This window comes from Periophthalmus magnuspinnatus, chromosome 20 (genome assembly GCF_009829125.3).
Source record: "Periophthalmus magnuspinnatus isolate fPerMag1 chromosome 20, fPerMag1.2.pri, whole genome shotgun sequence".
In the NCBI taxonomy this organism is placed as follows: domain Eukaryota; kingdom Metazoa; phylum Chordata; class Actinopteri; order Gobiiformes; family Gobiidae; genus Periophthalmus; species Periophthalmus magnuspinnatus.
The window spans coordinates 11,818,434-11,843,132 of NC_047145.1; the positions used below are offsets into that span (position 1 = coordinate 11,818,434).

The window sequence follows — 24,699 nt, forward strand, 5'->3', positions numbered from 1 at the left end:
TCCTGTCTCCGCACCCCAGCCGGGAACAGTCCACCCTTTGTCTTCACCTCCTTGTCTCGTCCTGGACCCTGGCTTGCTCCACGTCTCCCGCTCCGGCCCCGGTACTGTTCAACTCCTGGTCTTCACCCTCTTGTCTCGTCCCGGACTCTGGCTCACACCCCGCTCCCAGTTCCTTGCTGGGTTTATTAACTTTTGTTAATTATTTCACAATCTGTAAAATAAACACCGTAAATCTGCCCCGAGTCTGACTCTTTGGTCCGCTACACACAACGTTAAGACAGTCTTGTAGGTCTTGGTGTGTCTTGGTAGGTCTTGGTAGGTCTTGGTAGGTCTTGTATGTCTTGGTCTTATCACCACTTGTCACGGCTGTATATGACTTGTCAGTAAGTTTGTATAAATAAATGCAATTAATAAAATGTACCTTGTTAACAGAACCCCCTTACTTTACATTGTTAAAGTTGCAAAATGTAATCTTTCGGCGGTGGAAGCTTTTAGTCTCAATGGAGATATTATCCGGAATGTTCCACAATATGGAGATCAGCAACCGTTTGGCACCATCAGTCCAAAAAACACCACTAACTGAATAAATGCAAGATTATAGTACTGTGGAACATTCAAAGCATAGCATAACATAACCTTGAGACAAATCAAATCAAAGTTTATTTATAAAGTGCTTTTCATACAAAAGGTGAAACACAAAGTGCTTTAGAGTCATTAAAAACAATCCCACATGCCCTTCCAACCAGCCAACCTTCCCCACAACTGCCCGACTCACACCCACACACACACACAAACACTTAAAAACATAAGGCTTAATATAGATAAATGAGGCTGAGCACAAGTTGAGGAGCCATCAAGAAACTGACACAAGGTCTAGGGGACAGATGGGGCCAAAACACCAACCCTCCACCAGAAAGACAAGCAGGTAGCAGACCCGCCACCAGAAAAGTTACATAGTGCACCTTTAAATAAGCATTACGGGGACAATAAAGTGTTCCTTAACTTTAACCTAACCAAATGATGATGCATACTGTGTTGGTAAGATAAATGGGTCAAATATAGAGGACACATTTCCCTATGAATACATTAACCTAAAAAACTTTCTCACTGCCTATATACAGAACAATATTATGTTTAAACTCTATGCACATTTTTGTTGTATTCAGAGATTTATTTGAGTGCAAAAATCTTTCAATTTGTTTGTAGTCAATTTTTATAAACGCATTTTTGATATCTGCAGTATAGTCTTTATTGTACACAAACTGTTTCTTATTGTCATTTTACTAAACCCTACATCTGTTACTTACAAACAAGAAGAGAAACATACATATTTTTTTACATTTACACACACTGCTGAAAAAGAAACTATGAAAAACTATGAAATATTAGTCTTTGTTTAGCCTCGCGGAGAAAGCTGCTGACTTTAGCTGCCCTTTCCCCTGTGAATGGTAAACACTGCATTTTGACTTCTTCTTGACCCTTCTCCAACTTTGACCTCTCCATCACTATTGACCACTAGAATTTGTACTTGTTCAGCACTGGCCTTCTGACAACTAAACAATATCTTCCTCCTTCTATGACTACCTCTCTCCCTCCTTCCCTCGACCAAAATGTGTTAATCAAGTAATCAGTTTATTTAAGGATTTATATGGGACAACAGAAGCTAGCGAGTTAGCTGAAGATTTGTTATTTCTTGGTATTTATGAGTAAAAATGCAGATTAAACTTGTGATTCGCAAGTTTAATTTGTCTTTATACAAATGCAATGTTTCCGAGTACTTTTTTTGCTGCATAAATAGTTGTTTATACATGAACTCCCGTGCAGCTGTAGTTTCGTGAGTGCAGTTTGGGTTAGATACATAGAGATACGTTACAGTTTTGAGAGCTTTTGTCACACCCTCTTTTTAGATGACTAATCGATTGTCAGGACATGTCTTTAGTTGACTACAGCCCCTGTATTTTGTATCCCTATCTTGGATCTAGGATTACCCCAACACCTCCACACATCCCCAGGACAAATCAAGTTTGCATGGTTTTCCCTCATTAACACTGAGCAACCTCCAAAAGCTTGTACAATAGGCCCGCTTTGGTGCCAGGACTCTCCTGAAAAAAGATTCTAAATCTCAGTGGGACTATCCTGTAAGAATAATAATGTTTGTCCTGAGGGCCATAGCTCTCCTCCATTTGCCCTGGCACACAATCTGCACCTGACCAGTCCTCCTGTTAAGTGGCACAGAGATCTTTGTTCGAGATATTCTGTTATTATTGTGTTTAACTACTCAGTGTGATTGATCGGTAGGTTGATTGATTGACACAAAAATGTGAAGGAAAAAAAAAAAAAAAAAAGTATGAAGAACTAACAAATATTTAAATTCAGTTCCAGCTAAGAAACACTGTATTGAATGATACTCTTCACCAGCTCTCGACCCCCTCCTTGGGTACTTATCCCTGGGTACATCGCATTCGATGTCCCCCTGTCAGCTTGAATCACAAGCGCTCCAGCTAAAATCTCCTCTCCGGAGCCTTTGCCTTGTGCCTGCTGTTTGGATATGTGAATAGATGCTACAAAGAATGACCTTTAGCAGCAGTGGCGCCCCATGCTCCCAGATCCGGACCCGCTTGACAGTAATCGAATGCTAATGAAGTATCCGGCTGATGCTAGCTCCGGAGTGGTGTAATTATCTACGGGGCTACCCTCGTTGCCCGGGATGCATATTGTTTGATTATTAAACGTTTTTTTACAGTCAAGCTGTGCACCAGGTTCTTGCCACCAGGTCAGGAATTACTCACCGTCCGGGTCTAATAAAAATGCAATAAATAGTGTCCATCGCTCGGTACAAAATAGAAGGAGTTGAATAGGACTTGGAATTATTAGGAATTTTCCAGTTGAAGTTAAAGACATTTGTAGAATCCAATATGATAAAATTCTATGCCAAAGGGTATCATGATATTTCATTAAAACTGTGATTTTTGAAGTTTGCTTAGGGAGCTACCATCAAAATTTGGTTACATTCCATTTGAAGATTAAAGGTGCACTATGTAACTTTTTGGATGTAGGGTCCATTACCTGCTTGTTTCTATGGAGATGTCATTGTTTAGCTTGGAAGGTTTTCACTGCATGGCATTAGACTTAGATCAGGTCTTTTTATTGCTCTAAAACATGCATTTTTAGTGAGTGGGTCACCTCTCAACAGATCTGACCTGAAAGTTGGCCAGGTGGCATCACCAGCTTGCGTCCATGGAGATAAGGTTAATGCAGTATTGTGGAACATTCTAGGAAAAGACATCTCCAAGGAGGCAAGCAGGTGGTGGAACTTCCACAGGAAAAACTACTTTAACTTCTGACTCAAGGTTTGATTTATGTTACAATTTATTTATAGGTGAATAAATAAGTTGACTGAGCAAATTTGATAACAAGATAGAGAGAATGAAATATAACAGAATAAACATATTTGCTTTTTCATACAACTATATTGCCCTTCTATTGGAGCCATTATTCAATTACTCCATCACATGTGCTGCTTGTAAGCTACATCTACAGGAGACCAATCATACCTAGAAGAAATATACAGTACAGTTGTCTATTACGCAGTTCAACTTTCGTGGTCTTGCTGTTTCTTGGATTTTTTAAGTGCAATTTTGCATGTTTTTTTTTTTATATATAGTGTATGAACGTTCATTGTGTTCTGTGTAGACCATTGTCAATCACTCTCCTCTGTGCCGTGTCTCCTGTACAGTACAGCATGCGTTCACTCTGTCAAATTTACATAAATGTTGGTCGCAATGTGACTCTGAAGTGCTGCATGTTTGCAAGTTTTCTCCCCGACAAAACCCACAATGTTCTGCACCGACAAAGGCGCCTATGAAGGTCTGAACTTTGAGTGTTTAAACAAGAGAGAAATGTGAGAAAATGTTAATGTCTGTCTGAGAAAAGTGTATATGTGGTGAGGGGTTTTACAGGCTTAAAACATATAAAATAACTGTAAAAAAAATAAAGCAGATTACTTCACGCATTTCGCCTATTGCGGGTTATTTTTAGAACGTAACCCCCACAGTAAACGAGGGACCACTGTATATGCATTGTCTCTGCTACATTTTAGTTGATTTAAATGTGTGCTATGTATATTTCTGGCATAAGATCTGCCGCCTACTTTTCTCATGGAGATGTTGTTACTTTGCCAGGAATGTTCCGAAGTATGGCATTAAATTCATACATCTTACAATTTTCATAGCTCTTTTTATTGATACAAAATCCCTCCATGCATTCTTTCTCTACCAAAAAAGTTACATAGTGCACCTTTAAACATAAGCTCTGCAGCAAGCATTTATGTGAATCTTGCCGTCTTTTTCCTATTATTTCTTTTTTCCTGCATGGCATTTTCTTTCTTACAAGTAGTGTCTTTTCAATTCTACCACTACACAAAGACACATGCTGTAAGTATGTTGCACACAATTAAACATGTGGGCTTATGAGGGAGGGATACTTTTTATTACCAATTTCCTTTCCTCCAAAATCTGCCAACAAACAGCAAGATCTCCTTCCCTTTGGAGATGTTTTCTATTTTCAAACGGTGTTCCTTGAAATGTTTTTAATCCATTGTCAGTGCAACAGCATGAGAGCTCCACTAATGGGGCCTGAATTACAAGGTGAAATAAGTCCATTCTATACTTGGATGGTTAGTCAGGCCTGCAATTCTGAAGACATCTCTGAAAATACATTAGATATGAATATGATGTTGCTTCAAACTGGAGTAAAGCCGCTTCAGTTGAGCGCTGTATATAAAACTATTACAATGAGCTTCCCTAATTTGAAGAAAAGTTGATGGTGAGGTCATGCTTTTGTTGATGATCTAAGCACAACTTTTTCTATACAGTTATGGATCCTAGAACTTTTCCTGGCAGAGTCCAAGATTATTCAGCAATTTCAGTAACCTCATCTGACCCATCTGTTAGACAAACTATTGTGTCATTCCCCATTTTGAGTCAGTTGCGGCATTAGCGTCAACCGTGCTAAGCCGTTACTCTATTGTCTTTATTTAACATTTAATAAACACGATTTCCAAAGTACTGCCTAAACAAATATAAAAGACAATCCAAATACAGCTGTTAATGACCAGAAGCAGTTAAAAATAAGATCTGTCTGTTGTAGCCTTAGTCTGTCATTTATTTAAAGCCACAAAGCCAGTTGGTTGTTTTTACTGCACTAAAAACATGCATCCTTACTGTGAGCAGGATTGCATCTCCACAAACCTGGAGGAGGGTCTCTACTAGCTTGTTTCCAGGAAAATGTTTTTCTTTTGGCTATAATAAAACATATCTACTCCATGGAATCATCATTTATCTTTAAGTTAAATAGAGTTTGCAAAGAAAGTTCCATAATGTTGATTTTTTTTTTTTTTTTGTAGCCTACCTGCTGTAATCACCAAACTGATTAAAATATTACACGAAAGTCATATGGCCTCTGCACTGATCTGTTTGCTCTGGTTAATTAGCAGTTAAATGTTACGTGACCAAACAATTTTGATGCAAATTTGGTTCTGACTCAAATTGGGGAATCACAGTCACGTTTTTTAGATCTTAAGCCAGGATCAAGATCAAGAGTACTTAGTTGGTGAATTAGCCTACTGTACAGATTTAGTTAATGAAAGGAACTAGCATAACTTATATGGAAGAACCTGTAGACTGTATGTATAAATGGACATAGCTAACCTGCTAGCCACCGCGTTCCAAATAGGGAGTGAGCGTGCTTCCAGCTCCATCAACTCTGGCTCCAATTCACTTTCTACTGAAAAACTGTCACCCCTCTCTCCTAAACTACTGCTGTCAGGCTTGTCATTTTGATCTTAAAATGTTCATATTGACCCAGTCTACATGATCCTGATATTTTTATTTTGCTATTGTGTCTGTAAATCAAGATCAACATTAATAACAGACAAATCATGTGCCTTTTTCCCCAAGATCGCTCCTGTTGAAGTTAGCAACAGGTTTGTCTGACCCTGTTGCTATGTGTCCATCCAGTTTGGCTCTTTGGTTGCTATGATACTCGCCGTCGGAATTCCAAATATGGAGCTCCAAATTCACCCCTATAACATCTAGCCTCGATGAGCTTCATTTGACTAGAGATGACCACTATGGGTGACGTCACACTCCCTTAGTCAACTTCGTTATACAGTCTATAGAAGAAACCGAAATGTCTAACCTGGTCAGGGAATTGGACCCACAATCTTCATGAGGTAAAGTAAAAGTACTAGCCACTAAACAATCACATCAAACGCCTAATAAATTCACTTAATAATCTTTCAAGGCAAGACAATAGTCAATAACGACGCAACAACGCTCGAGAAAAACTCAACCAACGCATAAGACACTGGCCTATTTGCATAAACAACTATTACAATGAAAAATCTAATGGGAGAGAATCCAGACCCCTCCTTTTCTTTTCGCTAATGTGACTGGGACTGGTTGGCCGGGCTAGCTTATTCAGCAAAAGTGACACATCGCACCATTAGCAAATATTTATCCCCCCGGTTCCCTCGACCAAAATATTAATCACTTTATGTTTACCAGCGAGTGTTTGTTAAATGCTCCGGTGTTTGCCCTGTTCAAATAACTCCATCACCAATTTGCACAGTGCGGGTTGTTTCCCTTAATGTATCTTTCCGCTGGCTCAACGTGACAGCGGCTGATTCCGGTCGGCTACACTTTTCCGAGGCACAGCGCCAAGACATAATAGGACATTGGGTTGCGAAATTCCGAATCTGACAGAATGCATTAAAGCCAAGCGGAATGCAGATGCGAGAGGGGGGGGAGCGCTAGGACAAATTGATGACTTCCCATTCCGTAGCAGCCGACTGTATCATACTCCCTTTTGCTCGCAGCCAAAACAAATGGCCGAATTGTGCAACACATTCTTTTTGTTTGTCACGGTCGGCTGAGGGAATGGTATTACGGAGCGTGTCTTTTTCACTAGATCAGGGAGCTCTCAAACTGTGAGATGTGGGAAATCATAATCTTATAGTTCTAGTTCTACAGTTAATCAAGAGCAATTAAAAAAAAAAATTCTGACTGGTTTAGTCTAAGTTCTCATTTTCAGAAATCCAACTATAATTGCCTGGAATTTTCCAACTTTTGGTATTGCTGGGTTTCAAATAACATTCTATAGGCCAATCATGTTTAATATAGATGAATATTGCTCAAATTAAGTTGTTTTTTGAACTAATACAGTGAGTTCTTGGGTCTAGTCACTAATAAAAATTATCAGGTTCAATATGTTTGAATTTACACATTGAATATTTCATTTTGAGTCACCTCTCCATTGATTTAACTTGTAGCTTGGCCTGGTTGCACCATTTACTTGTCGCCGTGGATGTAAATAAGCTTAATGCCATACTGTGGAAAATTCCAGGCAAAGCAACAGCATTTCTGACGCAAGCAAGCAACCCTCCTTCTTTAATAGTTAGGCTACCATACAAAGTCATAATCCAACATGAGAATAATGCAGGTAAATGCAATAATTGGTTCCATTACTGAGAAAACTGGACAATGTACATGTTGCCTGGACAACAAAGGCTTCATAAACAAAATGTACTTATGTTGCTGTGTAGTAACTGATTGGAGGGTGTAAAAGCAATAATCATTTTAATTTATCGTGCCAGGTTCAAATACTTACACTGTCAAATTAAAACTCGTTTACAAATTGGGAAAGTGTTGGAAGGACGTAATTGCTTTATACTGAAAACGTCTCACATCAGTCTCTTAATTAATTCTATTTTTTTCAAAGCAGAATTTAATCATCTTTTGAATTATTTAGACCTTTTTAACCAGGAAAGTCTACAGAAGAACACGAACTGTCAAGGAATTAAACTCAGAAACTTTTTGCCAGAATTGCTAACCACTATGCCACAATTTTGTTATTAATTACCTGATAACCAAAGCTCTGCATAGAGAAATAAAAATTGCAAGTTAGCTTAATGGTGCACTTCCTTGTTCAGGGCCCGTCACCTGCCTCTTTCATACAGGGCCGGGCCAGACTATAGACGGACTAAGCAGCTAGTTAGGGCCTTGACGCCAGCAGAGGGCCCCCAAAGGACTAGGTATTAGGTATTTATACTAGTCTAAATATCCCTCTAAAACAATAAGATGTGTTATATATGGGTGTTAGACTAGAAGTTAGTGAAGTTAAGTATGGCCTAATGCATGAAGAGCCCAGACGAAGATTGTTTTAGGGAAAGAGGAACTTTTACAGGGAGGACTCAACATATGTCACCACTTTACACCATTGGACATTCAGGATAAAACAGTGAAGCTGGATGTGTACAATCACGCACGACATACATCGGGGCGACATACATCAGAGTAACAAAAACAGCAGGTGAGTCTGTTTATTACATTGGCTGTTTTTGGTTGTGGCTGATCCTTTTGTGGTCTAAACCGTCAGATGATGTGAGTGTAGGCTGTAGGAGGTTATTGCTCCTGTTGTCAACGTTGATTATGGCAGAAACCTCTTTGTTACATCTGTTGGATGAATGAACGACTGAATGCGTTGTGAAACCTCATTAATATGTGCATTTGCGTTAAATATCCGCCATTTCGTATGCAAATTTGTGTCACATAACTCAACTCTGCATCCAAAGCCTGAGGATAAACATCAAACTAACATGATCCTAAAATCAAATGTGAATCTTTTTGTGGTCTCTTATTTGAAGTCTGATGTTATGTCCAGACACAGTTTCTCTTATGCGACTCTAAGTTGGATCAGTACTTTATAGTAGTAAGTGTACTGTGCTCAAGTACATCTTTTTACTACTCTATCCAACTCAGTATTTTATAACAAAGAATTGATTAATATAAGCACATACTTTGGCCAACTGGAACACATTAAAATGCACCAGAACTCAGGAAAAAAATGTCAAGAATTAAAGAATTTCTCTGGAGGAGTGCCCCCAGACTCCTCTTCCCTACATGTTTTTATACTGCTATACTTGTGGCTATTGAGATGATGAAAGTGTTGTCTTCATTTGATCAAATAAGAATATGTGGCACTGAAGTGGTAGGGGGCCCCGGTGCCAAATTCTCCTGAAGACTAGGGCCGCCCCTGTCCATGGAGTTTGCTATGCCTGGAATGTTCAACAGTATGACATAAAACTTTTCTATCCCCAGAGAAACAAGCACTAGGTTATTCAGAGTAAGAATGCGTTTTTTCAAGGTACCCACCTGTATTTGAACAAAAGCACGATAGATAGGTGAAATATCATACTGTAGAATATCCAGACAAATCCATTTTGTTTATTTATCTTTATTTATACAAGGACAGCCCAATGACAAAAAACAAGCAAAACAAATAACCACGTAGGACCATTTAAAACATTAAAAACAGGTGCAGGTGTGAGATAAATGTTTATCACCAGATTATTAAAGTGCATTTGTGGCACCAATGTATTCAGTTTTGCATCTCCTTGAATTGTATTCCATTTCTGGGAAACAATATAACTAAAAGCTTTTTTTCCCCATTTCAGTTCTGGTGCGATATTTTTTTTAGACGTAAACAATCATGAGATCTTGTATTAAAAGTTCCACACCAAAGTTCAACAAGCAAGTGAGATATTCAGGCAGTTTATCAAGCAGTCCCTTATAAATACATTTTATACAGTGTTGTTCTCTTCTGACAGATAGCAGTGCGCAACCTACTTTTTCATAGAGTGTACAGCGATGGGTTTTAAATTCATCACTTGTTATAAAACGAAGGGCTGAGTGAAAGAGTGTATTTAAAGGTTACAAATGTTGAGGCTGAAGTCTGCATGTAGATTATATCTCCATAATCTAGTACAGAAAAGGTTGCTTGAACAATTTCTTTCCTGCAATTCAATGGAATACAATATTTGTTTGTGTAATAAAACGATAACTTTGGTTTTAACGTCATGATATAAGCAGGAAAAGTTACACATTGTACCTTTAAGTTGTATTCTTAAGCACTTCCCCACAGCAAGTAATAAGTGTCTGCTTGGTTCTGCCATTATTTAAACACTCTTTATTAGAAGTCTGCTGAGGACAGATACAGATTGAAGACAGGCCCCTGCAGTCCCATAGCATAAAGTGGTTTTATATGGGCTTTAGTATGCATACAACAGCACTCTGCATAAGTAACTAGCAAAAACTATGCTGTAAGCCATGTTCTAACAACGATTTGTTCACCTGGATTTCAACCGATTTAAATATAAAGTATGTGACTTTTCTCATGGCTGCTTGTTTCTACAGGGAGTGTTTTTTGCTTTGCTTTGAATGTTCCACAGTAACCCATTACACTTATTTATCTCCATTGAGACAAATCAGGTCTTGTTGCCAGGCTCAACTTTTTCGAGCAATAACTCCAGAAAAGTTACACAGTGCAGCTTTGAATGGAAAATATTTAGTCTTATTGTGACTGCAGCAAAAAATCCACATCTAAAGGGCCCATATTATGCTATTTTCTGATCTATGTTATAATGTTTTCTCTTCACAAACATACCTGGTTTAACACACCGACCCTGCATATTTAGGCAGAGTTCTTCTCTAAAACTGAAAACATTCTGTTCCACCTTGTGATGTCATGTGGTAATACAGGAAGTCGTTCCACTGTGTTTTTAAACTCCATACATCTTCACTAGAATAATTTGGATGATTTCAGCCCTGGAATTGCCAATCTCTACTGAACTGAAGGTAAAAGGAGCTGTCAACTTGAAAACTACCACTTCATAACATCACAAGTTGGAACCGAGCATTTTGACCTTTGGAGTAATGAAAATATAAATGTACATGAAACAAAACAGAACTTCAGGTATGTTTTTGAGGCGGTAATAGCATATATATGACTATTATAACATGGCTTAAAGCTCACAAGAATCAATTTACCTTAATATAGGATCTCTGAACTAGCAGATTGCTCACTAATCAATAGCGTATCACACAAATCAGCAGTATCAGGTGGTGGTCATAGACAAAATGACAATGGATATGAACAGTCCATATTGATCTCCTAACCAAACCCCGAATGACATTGACCACAAAGCAGCACATAGTATTTCCGAATCTATTTTCTCATATGAGAAGAGTGATGTCAATCTGTCAATCAACCAAAAAACATGAAATCCCAAAAATATTTTGCCAATATATTTACTCCAAATTAGGAGCTTGGGGGAAGACTATGCTACCTCAAATGACTTGCATTATCAGTCTCTACCAGTCGATAATGATGCAAACTCGCTCAAGATTGAACACGTGTTAGCTCAAGGTTAAAACACATGGCACCGCTAGTACTACTTTCACTGAAGACTATTAATATTAGATCCGAGACGCCGAACCTTTTAACAGCATTCAAAAATCACTTTCATCATTTTTCCTTGATCGCGTTTTTTTCCAGTTAATATTTTTATCTTTTGCGACAAGCTCGAGGTCATTTGGCTTACATGAACAAAACCTTGCAAAACCTTGCTGCATGTGCTGGGCTGTCAAAATCTGTGCATTTCATTTGTAGTAGGGCCATTTTTTTGACACGGTTGAACCTTTTGTGTCAGGCAGATCGGGGGAATAGCTTGGTGGCTCATCTGGCCTTTTTTGTTTTTTTATGTTTTATTTTTTGAAGCCGTATGGTGCCCTTGCGATACCAAAGCAACCCACTGCTACATGACAGTTATGATCTAAGCCCGCGGATAATGTGACATGCTCTCCGGCTCCTCGCGGCGCCTCTGGGGAGAGTCAATGAATCTGATTTCTTGTATTTGGAAAGGGTTACGGAGATTGCACAAGAGGTCAGGTGTAAAGATGCAGCGCGTCTGACACTCCATTGTAAGACAACAGGCTCAAAAGCTATGCATAGTAGACAACATCAAAAGATCGATGAATATATATGGAAGAATGAAAGAATAGTGCGTTGGAGAAAAAAAAAATCCTTGCAAATGTGTATATGGCGTGTTGCGTATCTCGACACATCTATGAATACGTAATCAGGCCGGTCGGGTCCTTGGGGATTCGCTAACAAGAAAAGCAATCAGACAAAAGCAGATCTTGAAGGTGGCATGCTGGCCCTCTTTCTTTAACTTGCAAATGATAGCAGGGACTAGACAATGACAGGCATTTGTCGAGTGCAGTCTCAGGGCCAGAGTAATATTTTTATAAACGCATACAGTATCGGCATGCTTTGTGCTATTATCCTTGAGAGATTTAAATTTCAAAAGTAAAAGCAAACTTATAGAAACTGTACAAGCTATATATTTGGTATACACAATATTTGACTAATGACTAATATGTGGTCCCTAAACACAATTATTACCAAATTACCTGCCCGAACTTGCTATTGTCCACTTCAACGGAACATACGGTTCAATCTGCATTCTGGGTAGTTCTAAGATATTGAGGTTTAAACAGGGGATATTACACTTCTCTGTGATATTAATTGTTATCACATAATATATTGATCACCATGTTACCTTTTATTCTTTTGAAAAGGTTATATTCACTGAAAACAACATATTAAATAGTTTCGAAAAAAGTTTAAATGTTCCAGTTATGTTTTTCATGCTCTGAGTCCCATCTGCCCATGGTCCCCACGCTAAGTCAAGTATTGTTCTGTATCCTGCTTATATATTTATGGGAAATTGCCATGTTGGAACATGGGTGACGTAGGCCTGAGGGCTGAGTCTTGGCAGGATTGTACGGCTTAACATAAGGAGGGTTTGAGTAGTGGCCTGGGAGAGATCGCAAGAATACTCAAACATGCATGGATGACATATAAAACCTCTTCAAGTATGTTTTTGACGACAACTCATAGAACACAATGGAACAATGCTTGTAAAAAACTCAAATATGTTTGCCTGGCAAATCCAGAATATCTCAGTATTTTCATACAGATGGACATCAGTCTGATCCCCACATTCTCTGTTGCGTCTCAAGCCCAGTCTAACGTGATCGTGAAAACAGATTTGTTTTTTAGTGACACATGTGAAACGAAGGAGCTTATTGGTCACCTATGATTTAAAATAAAGTCAAATTTATCTAATCTCAGATTAGCAGAGTTTAGTGCTTTGTTCATTGATCCTGCAGAAATCTGCAATGTTTTTTGGCCTCCTGTGATATTTCTTTCCTTTCTTTTTGATTGATACTAAAAAGTTACATTCACAGGACAGATATGACGCTTTCCTGAATAGCTTTAGATGTATCAGAACAAGTATGAGATCACATAGACTAGTATACACATGGACAACTGAGGGATTACACAGATACAAGGCCACATGGTAATATAAAAGTCTATGATTTAATGTTGAAAATGACATTCTACAGTCTAAAGAGTTTTTTTAATTTATTTTTTTATTTTTATTACCATTGCCGTATCAGAATCGGTATTGAGTCTATTCCCTAGTATCGAAATTGAGTTTGAAATTTTAGTATCGTGATAACACAACATAGATGTGACCTTTATCTGAACTCTAAAAGTATCACAAAAAAAGCAAAAAAAACAACAAAAAACACTGTAATTGAAGCCTCCCTCCCTCGCAGCATCCCTCTGGCAGAAACAAAAATGAAGGAGGAACAATAGGACGGTCAAATGTATCCTAATTCCTTGCGGAGACGCTAATCCAGTTCAGAGGCGGCGCGGAAATGGGCTTGTGCGCGCAGGCCCCAGCAAATACATGCAGATGACAGTGATTATCCTGCCGAAGAGCGGAAAGACAAAAACTAATTTAATAATAAGACCCCAAAACTCTCCGAGATAGCAGGGATCTAGAGAGCGATCCGAGACCCATCTGGCCCACGCGCACAACCCATTCCAGGAAGCAGGAGCTGAGCGTTTGTACAGCAGTGCCGAAAGCCGAGACAGCACACCCATCACTCTGCCGTTCGACGCTATTAGGGGATTCACAACATGTAGATAGATGTCGAGAATTTTTCGAGCGCGCGCCGGACGGTTACCCCGGTGATTTGTAGCTAGTTCCTCACCTCGGCTAGCACTTGCACTTTTCACCTTGGCTAAAGGATGGGGAGATATTTCAGGGATGGATAAAATAAACATCTGGTGTTAATGGCAGTATAGATGCAGAGATGGATAGAGGTCAATTGTGCTTGAGAAAAGTTAGCGTGAATTTTAGCCTCTTTAAACCTTGCTTATTTAACTACAGTGTTTACAAATGGATTCCAAACTTCCAAGGAGTTTTTGGACCTTGCTACCATGTTGTTAAGTGGTTCGCTCATCAAAAACATGATTCTGTCCAACGCTCAGCCCACAAGCCTACGTCACCCAAGCTCCCGCACAGCAAATTACCATGAATATACAAAAGCATGATACAATACAATACACACTACACTACAACTTGACAAACCTGATGCGATGTGCAGTAGTGTCCTTAGTGGGATGCAACTTGACTGTGTTGTGACAGCGCTCTGAAGGGGGAGCGAGGGAGAGAATGGACTTGGAGCTATCTACTTACTTCATTCTCCAATGTTATTTTCGTAATCAGTGATACACTCAGGATTCAGCAACACAGCATAGTCATTTTGGTACAACTGAAAAAAAATCTGCTCGCTGGCATGATCTGCCATTATCCATCAGAGGTGCTTTTTTTGTGATGGCATTTATGGTAATGTCTGCTCCTGTTGGGCACCACAGTTTTCTAACGAAGAAGTCAGCGGACTTGTTTCTTTTATTAAGTCATTTTAGATTAATATTTAGATTTACAATGTGCAAATTATAACATAATGATCCACAGGTGTTCTTGATCCCAGGCAAGCATATTTAGTCAACATATGATTTATGCAATTATTTACATTTTTACACCTTTCACCCAGGACAAAGTAACCTATATTCCCCTATATAGAAAATGTAGAATTAATCACAGTTTATCACAGTATGTGAGTGTTAATCACACCATTTATGCATGGCTCATTATACCATACACACTTTCATATTTATTTACCTGCCAAAGCATGCATTACATTTTTAACCAGTTAATCTCAAATAATACATTATATTGTTATAATACTATATAACACATATTTTAAGCTTCAAACACCATACAACTAAAGCTGGTGGTTTGGGTTTTAATCTTTGAAGCTGCCCAAAATACAATTTCAATAGCTAAAATACACCATTGAACTCTTGCTTCACAAAGAAAAAATATAAATGACATTTGGGTGTTCAAATCCTCGCTTTTCCATCTCCTGTCAACAAAAGTTTCATAAAGTAACAGAGTTCAAACTTGCAGAATATATAGTAAAGTTTGGATGGAAAGCTCTGACTGCTTGACAGATTTATAATGCACTAGTGTGGTTTGCATTTCATTTTCAACTTGAGTGAGTAATGCTGGCATCTGTACGGAACAATCATTTTTCACCATGTCTGGGCAAATATATGATTTGTAGGGACTGAGATCTGGCAGAATGGAGATTGCACTTAGCAGTAAGGAAATACAATGTACAATAGAGTTCAAGATTTTCCTAGATACACTGAGCAAACAACAAGACTGGATAGTAAAAGGATGTGTGTAGTCTGTATGTTAGGGGGTAAAAAAAAGAAAAGTCTTAGCCAAGGGTTGTATAGACGTGTGCAGTGCCTAATAACTACATCACATACATATAGAAAAAAATAATAAGATTAAAAGAGGCTGTACAGGTGTTAACAGATATCTTGTAAAAATAGTTCTTGAGGCCAAAATGTGACAACTGCGTGCTGCCTACAACTAATTATAAAGCGTTTTCTCCTGCACAAACCAAGAAGTACGCTGTTAGCATGCTAGTTGTTGTTAGCATTGGTGTGACTGTAAAACTATGCTCTGGCTTCTGATTGGTGTGAAATGCGGTTATGAACTCATCACTGTGAATAATTTGCAAAAGTGTGAGGAAAGTGAGGAATATGTTAGGACTGCTGGATTTTTTCTTTCTCTAGTTCTGTTTTTTTTTTTTTTTAAGACAGTAAAAGTCTGGTACAGCACTTTTAATGACCTCAGGACCTGGCTTTTGTCTTAAGTTTTCCAACACTTTGTTACTTTAGATGCATACATTTTACAAGTAACAAACTTTAAGCTTTATATCTCCAAAGAGCTCTTTAAATTTGAAAAAAAAGTTACGTAGTTCTCAAATCCAAAACTTGCAAGCTATGAATTGCTGGGTTTCAGATGACATCACAGCAGTCTATAGGTCAATATTAATGAACACAGATGGGGGGCAGCTAAAATTTTAATTGTTAAAATGTAAAATTATGTTGTAATACCTTGAGACCAATGCTATCAATAGGGAAAACTCTTGCCTCCAACTGGGAGTATGACGTCATCACACTGTACAGTCTGAAAACCACCAACATGAGTGATTCGTCCAGAACACATCGACTACAGACCCAGTCTAATTGGTAAACTGTTAGTAGTACAAGTAGTAGAATTTAATTTAGTAGCCTATTGAAGTTATGTGTTGAAAAGTGAATAGTCCAATTATAAGGGGCATACATTATGAGACTCCATATTTCTGGCATATTCAGAATTAATTAAAATTGTAAACTTGTTTTTTTTTATTTCAGAATTCATTAGATCTTTTAAATGTATTTATTTGTTTTTATTTTATTTTAATTTTATTTTTTATTTTATTATTTTTATTTTATTATTTTTTATTTATTTATTTTTTGCCTAATTACCCACATAGTCTGATAATTGGGCCTTTTTAAATAATACAGAACACAATCCTTGGAAAGTTGCATATTTAATCAACATATGACCGTTTAATGCAATTATATACATCTTTACACCTTTTCACCATTCACAGTGTGTAGTGGGCTGTTTCCCCAGGACAATGTAACCTATATTCCCTTAGATTAAAAATGCAGAATTAGTCATTGCCTGTCACCAATAGAATGTTAACTACACCTTTTATGCATAGCGCTAAATGCCATACAGGCGTCTTCGTATTTATTTACCTGCCAACACATGCATTACATTGATTTATGGACATCCAGGCCTACAACAAAGACCTAACACATTTTCTAACCACAGATTACAATGCAAATTACCTTGTCATGTTGCGCTGTGGCTTCAAAGTGCACATTTATATAAGTACCTACTTCAGCTAGCTACAATACAAATTCTCTATATTCCTACCTAGTGTGTGTTTTGCTCTTTCATTTGTTAGAGTTATATAGGACAAATGTACAAAAGTATGATGTTCCACTGTGCCCCAGTTTCAGCGGTCATTACACTACGGTTTTACTGATATGTGTATAGAGGTACAGGTGCAGGGAGCCCAGTTCTACACAGTTGGAAATAGGTCTAAGAAAGATATGAGAATTGGTTTGTGTATGTATCCCCTATGCTTCGGATGAGTAATGGCGAGACACTAGCCACCGTCGGGTCACCCATATAAGAAGTGATTGTCCCAGTAATGTTAGCAGTTTTAACATATTGGAGGACCTGGCCGAAGTTTTGTAAGATACAGTTCAGTAGAAGTCTGTTAATACTGTTACTGAATGCAAACAGGCTTTCAGTGAAAACCAGTGAGCGTAGTGAAGTGAGTTTCCTAATCAAAGTCAAGTCAAATTTATGTATAAAGCGCATTTAATAACAACTACTGCTGCGCAAAATGTTGTACAAAGGCGATATTAACAAAAAAGTTTAAAAGTCCTGCTCAGCTCGTGTGAAAAGCTAGTGCAAACAAGTGAGTTTTCAACAAAGATTTAAAAATATGTAAAGACTGGGCTGTTCTAATGCACAGAGGAAGACTGTTCCAAAGTCTGGGACCAGATACAGCAAAAACCCAGTCCCCTCTAGTTTTTAGATGAGACCTTGGGACATCTAAAATCATCAGGTCTGCTGATCTCAAAGTTCTATTGGGAACATGGACAGAAAGAAGCTCAGAGAGACAGAAAGGGGCCAACCCATGGAGACATTTAAAAGCCATCAACAGAATCTTAGTCAGTCCTGAAGCTGTCAGGGAGCCAGTGCCGATTCTATATAGGGTTGCACAATATATTACGAAAATATCAATATCGCAATACTGGCTAACGCAATATTAGACTTGGGTTGGCCTTGGTTTTGTCTTTGCTATGTTTTTATTTTAACCCAGTTTGACCAGTAAAAGAAGGTATGTGCATTTTTGTTTGAATTTAACTGAACTTATTGTGCCAAAAAGTATATTCAAATATCGCAATTATATCATTATCACAATGCAAAACATAGTTATCGAATATCACATTGTTTTCTTGTATTGTGCAGCACTAGAGCAAAACCAGATACCAAATGATACCAATGGACTTTGTGGTTCTCATACTTTTTTACCAAGTACCAGCTAAGAAAATATTTAGGCTTCCCAGTACCACCACATCTAAACCAGGTCTCAACAAGGATTTACCGAAAAGAGGAGCAAGTACAGATAAAATAGACTTCAAGCAAACACTAGAACTGAAGAGTCTGCACAATCCTAGTTTGAGGAGCACAGGCCAAGACCTATAAATTCTTTCTTAGGATTTTGAATTAAAAGGTTAAATGGTTTGATTGTAGACTCTGGTGTACAAAGCTACACCTACCTCAATTATAATCCCTGATATTGAAAGTACAGTCTGCTGCTGCACCTCAGTACTTTGATAAATGTACTACTACACATTCTGGCATGTAGTAGTTCATCTTCACTTTCCAAAGATAAGTCATTTTATGTGATAGCCAACAAAAATAGCTTTTTAAAGATGCACTACATAGCTTTTCTGTCAGAGGGTCCTTCCTTGTCTCCATGGAGATGTCATAGCTTTGCCTAGAAATTTCCACAGTATGTCATTAAATGTATGGAAACAAGCTAGAATAAGTTACAGGTGAATTTCAGTGGAGCGACAAGGCATGTTTCTGAGCAATAAAACACCTGTAGCTGAATATGTACACAAGTTTAATGCCATACTGTGGAAATATCCATGCAACACAAAAGCAGGCGATAAACCCTCACCAAAGAAGTTACATAGTGCACCTTTAAAATAAGACACGGAGTCAAACTACAGATAAAAGTGAGTTTTTTTGGTTTTAGCCTACATACTCTAGCCTAATTTTTTTGCTACTCTATAAAAATAAATCGTGGTTAGGGTTAGTTTGAAAATTCATGAGTGAACGGTTTTCCGCCATCTGTCAAGGTTACAGTGTCCCATGGAAACGCCGTATGAATACACAGCCTACTACGACAAGTGACCGTCAATAACACACACAGTTCCCAAGACACATCTAATGGGTGCATAAGCTAATGTTCTTGTAGCTAATGTCATTTAGTACTGCTCTCAATAATGTATGTGAATCCAGTATCTACAATGTACAATCTGTTATCTGCAAATTTTAAGTTCAAGGTTACAATCCCACGCAAAATGTCCCATAAATTCCCTCAGTGAAGGATAATATGTAAATAATATATAAAATGTTGTTATGTTACTAAATTTTCAAACTTGATTTCGATATTCAAGAATAGACGCGATACTGAAGAACGATTCCGATACCACGATGATAATAAAATGCACTCTTTCTTTAGACAATCGAATGTCATTTTCAGCATTAAATTGTAGTACTTTCTTTATTTCCATGTGGCCTTATCTCTGTGTAATCCCTCAGTCGTCCAGCTAGGTTCCGTAGTGGTCCATGGGCGTATACTAGTCCATATGGTCTCATACTTGTTCTGATAAAGTTCAAAATTGTCACATTTTACATAGCACTTTTCCACCCGTCAAGGAACCACTCACCAATTTACACATACATTCATACACCAGTCTACACAGACACTGGGGGCGAGGGGGTTGAGTGTCTTGCCCAAGGACAAAACTATTACCACAGTATTCGTCTATGGGAGCTGGAATCGCACCGTCAACCTGTAGGTCAGTGGATCTGATTTCTCAGCCAATGATGTTTTATGTCAAGAGTGGGATTTGAACTGCCAGCTTTCATATCAGTAGACAACACTCTACCAACTGAGCTACTGTCGCCATTTATTAGTACAAGCTAGGCTAACATTAGAGCGTCGTAAATATGTATTTTTTTCCACGTCATGTCAAGGTTACAGGGTGGCATGTTAAATGTCAAATTAATATAGGCTTGTGACAGGTGATGACAGTCTATCACACCTGGGTACATGGTATAACTGTAATTTATAGGTCCTTCAGAGTGGACCCCATTTCCACACGTTCCAAGCACATACTAAAATCAATGGGAATGAAGCAAGAAAATGTAATTATCAACATCAAATATCAGGGGAGAAAATGACATTGAAGTGACATAGAACGAAGGCGTTATGAATCTTCTATCCGTGAACAGAATGGCAATGTCCTCTGCTAATATTGGGACCCCACGTAAGATTTGCGGTGATGAAGGTGAGCTAATTTTGTTTTATGGTTTTGGTCACTTTTTTGGTAACTTGAAACATCTTCCAAGCAGTGCATTTGGATGAGATAGACAAATCATATTTTATTTTTTTTTCAAACTCGTATTATCCTTAAGATGGAATGTCTATTTTTGTGATGCCAAAGTTTAGGCCAACGGTTCTGAAAACGTTGAGGCCGGGACCCCTGCAGTAACCATGCAACTGACTCAGGGACCCAAACTGTTGAATTAAATAGATGTCGGTGTTAATTGTGTGTTGGCGCCAAATTTCTATAAAATGTACCTGAATATTTATTAAGAGTGTGTCATATACAGTGTCATAATTTGAACGTTTTATCTTGAATCATCTTGTGATTGCTCACTGGTTTAGGCTAACAATTAGTAATCACCAAGAAAATACATCAGGAATAGTGATGGGACAAGAGCTCATGCCACAAAATCTCACGAGAAAATTGCTACAAGATCGTTCACACATTTTTACATTTACCTTGAACAAAAATGGTTAACTTTGCTGAATTACATTTCTTGAGAAACTATTTTTTTAAAGCAGTGCTACAATGACAGCAAGAACTGAACAGCACAATTCATTAAAGACTATGTCAGTCTCATCCTCATTTGGTCTCATTCTCAGAGACCCAATCTCGTGATGTGGCTTATTTTGTGGAAATTGTCTCATCCCACTCCTAATCATGAATGATTTGCTCATGACTGTGACATCCAGCCGGTTAAGTGACAAGGGACACTTGTGAATAGCAGTGGGCATCATTGCAGTAGGTCTATGGCCAGGAGTACCTAGTTGAAGGAATATAGGCTTTTGTGAAATGTGAGGTAACTACATTTACAACTAACATTTTAATAATATTGATTTTATACATAACTGTCAAAACTGCATTTAAAAGTCCTATATTACATAAAATTGACCTTTATGAGCTTTAAGCCATGTTATAATGCTGTTACCTTCTCAAAAACATACCTGGACTTGTGTTTTGTTTCATTCACACAAGTTTGAGTGACAAACTTGTTATTAGTCCATCTACATCTCCAAACCTCAATATGCTCTATTTCACCTTGTGATGTCATAAAGTGGTAGTTTTTAAGTCAACACCTATCTTTTACCTTTAGTTCTGTGGAGTCTGGAATTTCTAGGGGCTAAAGTATCCTAATGATTCTACTGAAGGTGTATGGAGATTAAACATTCAGTAGAGAACTTCCGGTATTATCACATGATATCATAAGGTGGAACAGAGTGTTTTCCGTTTCGGAGAAGAACTCAGCCTAATTATGCAGGATTTGCGTGTTAAGCAACTCTAAGTATGTTTTTGATGAGGAAACAACATGATAACATGGGTCAGAAGATAACACAATATGGGCCCTTTAACACAATAATTTGAGTAAAAGATTCAAATGTGCTGGTTCTTTTTGCAGTCATTATTATCAGTAGAAATGTTTTTCTTATCTCTTTCTATTCTATCATTCTGCCTTTTTCCAAAAACAACACACTAAAAAAAAAAAGCGATATGTAGCGTGACAGTACAGAAGCATCAACACTGCACACATGGCTTACCTTTCCGACATAGAGCGGTTCATTCCCGGTGTACTCCTCCAGCACGAAGAACTGGTTCCATACCCAGCTGCGTCTGTTTCTGTGCAGGACGTCCCACGAGTCGCCCTCTGCCTGTGGGGACTTGTCTGCTTCCCCTGAGCTCGGATCCAGCGCTTCGCAAGCCTTCTCCCTCCAGGCAACGAGGATCGCCAAGAGAGCCACGGCCCTGCACATGCCCATCATGCCCAGCGACATCTGGGCTGAGCTCCAAACACGTCCGGGGATACGACAAAACAAAAATCGGTCAAAAAATAAAAAAAATAAAAAACTGGAATCGTCAAAACCTTAAGGGCTTATCCACGATGTCCGAACAAAGCCAACGTTGGATGGATTTGGTCAGTTGAAAAAAAGTCCAGTTTCGGTCATCTTTTTTTGGCTTTTCCTGACGGGCGATTAGACGCGAGGTAATTCCCTCCTCCTCTCTTCTGCTTCAGCCCGGGGATTTGACATTATAGGCGGCTAACAGGGTCGCACGTGGCTTGGGGACGCTTGGGCGCACTGGCTGTATAATTGGCACCTATCAGGAAAGGGACAGAACACAAAGAGGAGAGAGAAGGCAAAGTCAGAAATGCTGTCAGCAAAATTACCGCTCGCAGGCTGCAATAAGCCGAGATGTGCCCGTAATGACATTTTTCAATACGGAGAAACTGGGTAAAATGATGAGACAGTCAATACGAAACAACAGGCATGACTGGTTTTAAGGTATGCAGTTTCAAATAGCTAATGATTAAAGAGCCCATATTATATGATTCCCTGATCTATGTTATAATCTTGTTTCCTCATCACAAACAGACCTGGAGTTGTGTTTTGTTTCATTCACACATGTTTAACACACAAACCCTGCATATTTAGGCTGAGTTCTTCTCTAAGTTAACAACATTCTGACATGGCTTAAAGCTCACGAGAGTCCTTTTTGCATAATACAGGATCTTTAAAGGTACCGGAAAGTACATGGATATTGCAGTTCTCCTTTAGCAATGGCACCCCTGTTAAGAGCTATAGTGATAAAGGAGAATTTATGATGCTCGGATGCTACTAACTTTTAATTATTTCAGCCTGAGTCATGAGTTTGGGGCCATTGGAGTAATTTTCCCGAAGTCATCTTAGTCGTCCGTTATGATCCAGGCGACCCGTACGATTGCTAAACAATAAATATGATAAACACGATCAATGTCTCGCCCTTGAAGACGCACAGAGCCAACGGGCAGGGTCAAAATGTTAATCAGGCAAAAAGTGGGGGAGATTTGACACAGAATGAAACAACAACCACCGCTCGGAATAATAATGGAACAGCATTCTGCCCTCCCTGCGATTACCAAAGCTTTACCGCGCCAAGGTCATTCATTATATTGTGTTCTTTTCGTATAGGAATGGGATGTGGCTGAGGACTCGGGGCTCGCCACTCTCCTCTAACAAGGCACATGATCTGTAGTATGTGGCAGGCTCTCATCGCCCAGATTAAAAATAAATGTGATCTGTCAGCAGCACAGCAGGCAGGGTGATACGACCTCTAGAGCCCAACGGAGGGGTTTAGATGGACCCCTGCGAGAAAAATAGCGGGAGGTTTATATGAGAATCAGTCAGAAATATCAACAATCAGAAGAGGTATAGGTTATTTTCTTCTGGGATTTTGTCTGCGTTGTAGTGTTGTCATGATGATAAAATTTCAAACTCCATTTCGATACTAAGGAAAAGACTTGATGACACCATGATGATTATTTAAAAAAAAATAAGCCTTTCTTTAGACAATAGTTTTGAGTATCGATATCTGCTCCAACGAGTATCTAGTTTTAGTATCGATTAGTATCTGATTTTCCATACTTTAGACAACCCTACAGTGTGATCCTTCAGTTGCCCAGGTAGTCATTAGCAGGGTTGCCAGATTTTGAGAAAGCAACAAGTGATCAAGTCTTTGAAACGTCCAAAACAAGCAACCCAATCCCTACCAAAAGAACCTCCAAATAGAGCTACTTAAACGTTGTGTGTCACAGCTGAATGAAAACTAATAAAATGCACTTATTTTTATCCGCATTTTTAACTGTAATGGCTTTAAAACATTAGCAACTTGTATTTCAGTTCTCCAAAAAAAGGAAACCCAAAGTCACTATAAAGAAATGGACTTGGCAACTATGGTCACAAGGTTGAATTATGTATTTTTTTTTGTAGAATGAATATGTTTCACCGTTCGGACAACTCTGGTAAGGGACTGGCTAAAATATTCTGAAGAGATGAGTAAACAAAATGGAAACAAACACACCCTAGTTGTTTACATTGACTTGCCCTAAGGTGTGAACTTTCACCTTAACTGTCATATTCTGTATAATCTTTCAAGACTCTATGAATTATTTGTTCAGTAGATTGTGATTTTAAAAAGCTGGTACTGAGATTAGTGTACTTTTGATAGTAGTGATTTCTCTCCTGGTGGATCACATATGGAACATTTTCAAACAACTATACTTTTCCAATTGGATCAAGCAAAACTAAAATTCCGGCTGGCAATGAAATAATGAAGAGAATTCGACTTTTCTGCTTGGTTTTGTGTTTTACAAAAGGGAAATAAGCCTGTCCCAAGTCATACAAATTTAAAGATGTTCGATTTGACTAAATATTTGAAGCAGGCATGGCACAGTGGGTTAGATTCTTGTCCTTTAACTAGACAGTCACGAGTTTAATTATCTCTAGTCTGGTTTGCTATGACAGCACTAACAAAATAAAGGGATACATTAGGACTGTGCCGTTAATCAAAACTGAA

At 38.4% G+C, this 24,699-nt stretch overlaps 1 protein-coding gene across 1 annotated transcript in view; it reads right to left on the minus strand.

Annotated features, from left to right (window-relative positions):
• The window catches only part of cdh7a (cadherin 7a), a 213,835-nt gene extending 191,538 nt beyond the window's left edge, over positions 1-22,297 (minus strand). Inside the window, exon 1 of the mRNA XM_055230084.1 lies at positions 21,909-22,297. Within this exon, the coding sequence (XP_055086059.1) occupies positions 21,909-22,142 (234 nt within the window). The 5' untranslated portion in view covers positions 22,143-22,297. The remainder of the gene's footprint in view (positions 1-21,908) is intronic.
• Positions 22,298-24,699: the final 2,402 nt, after the last annotated feature.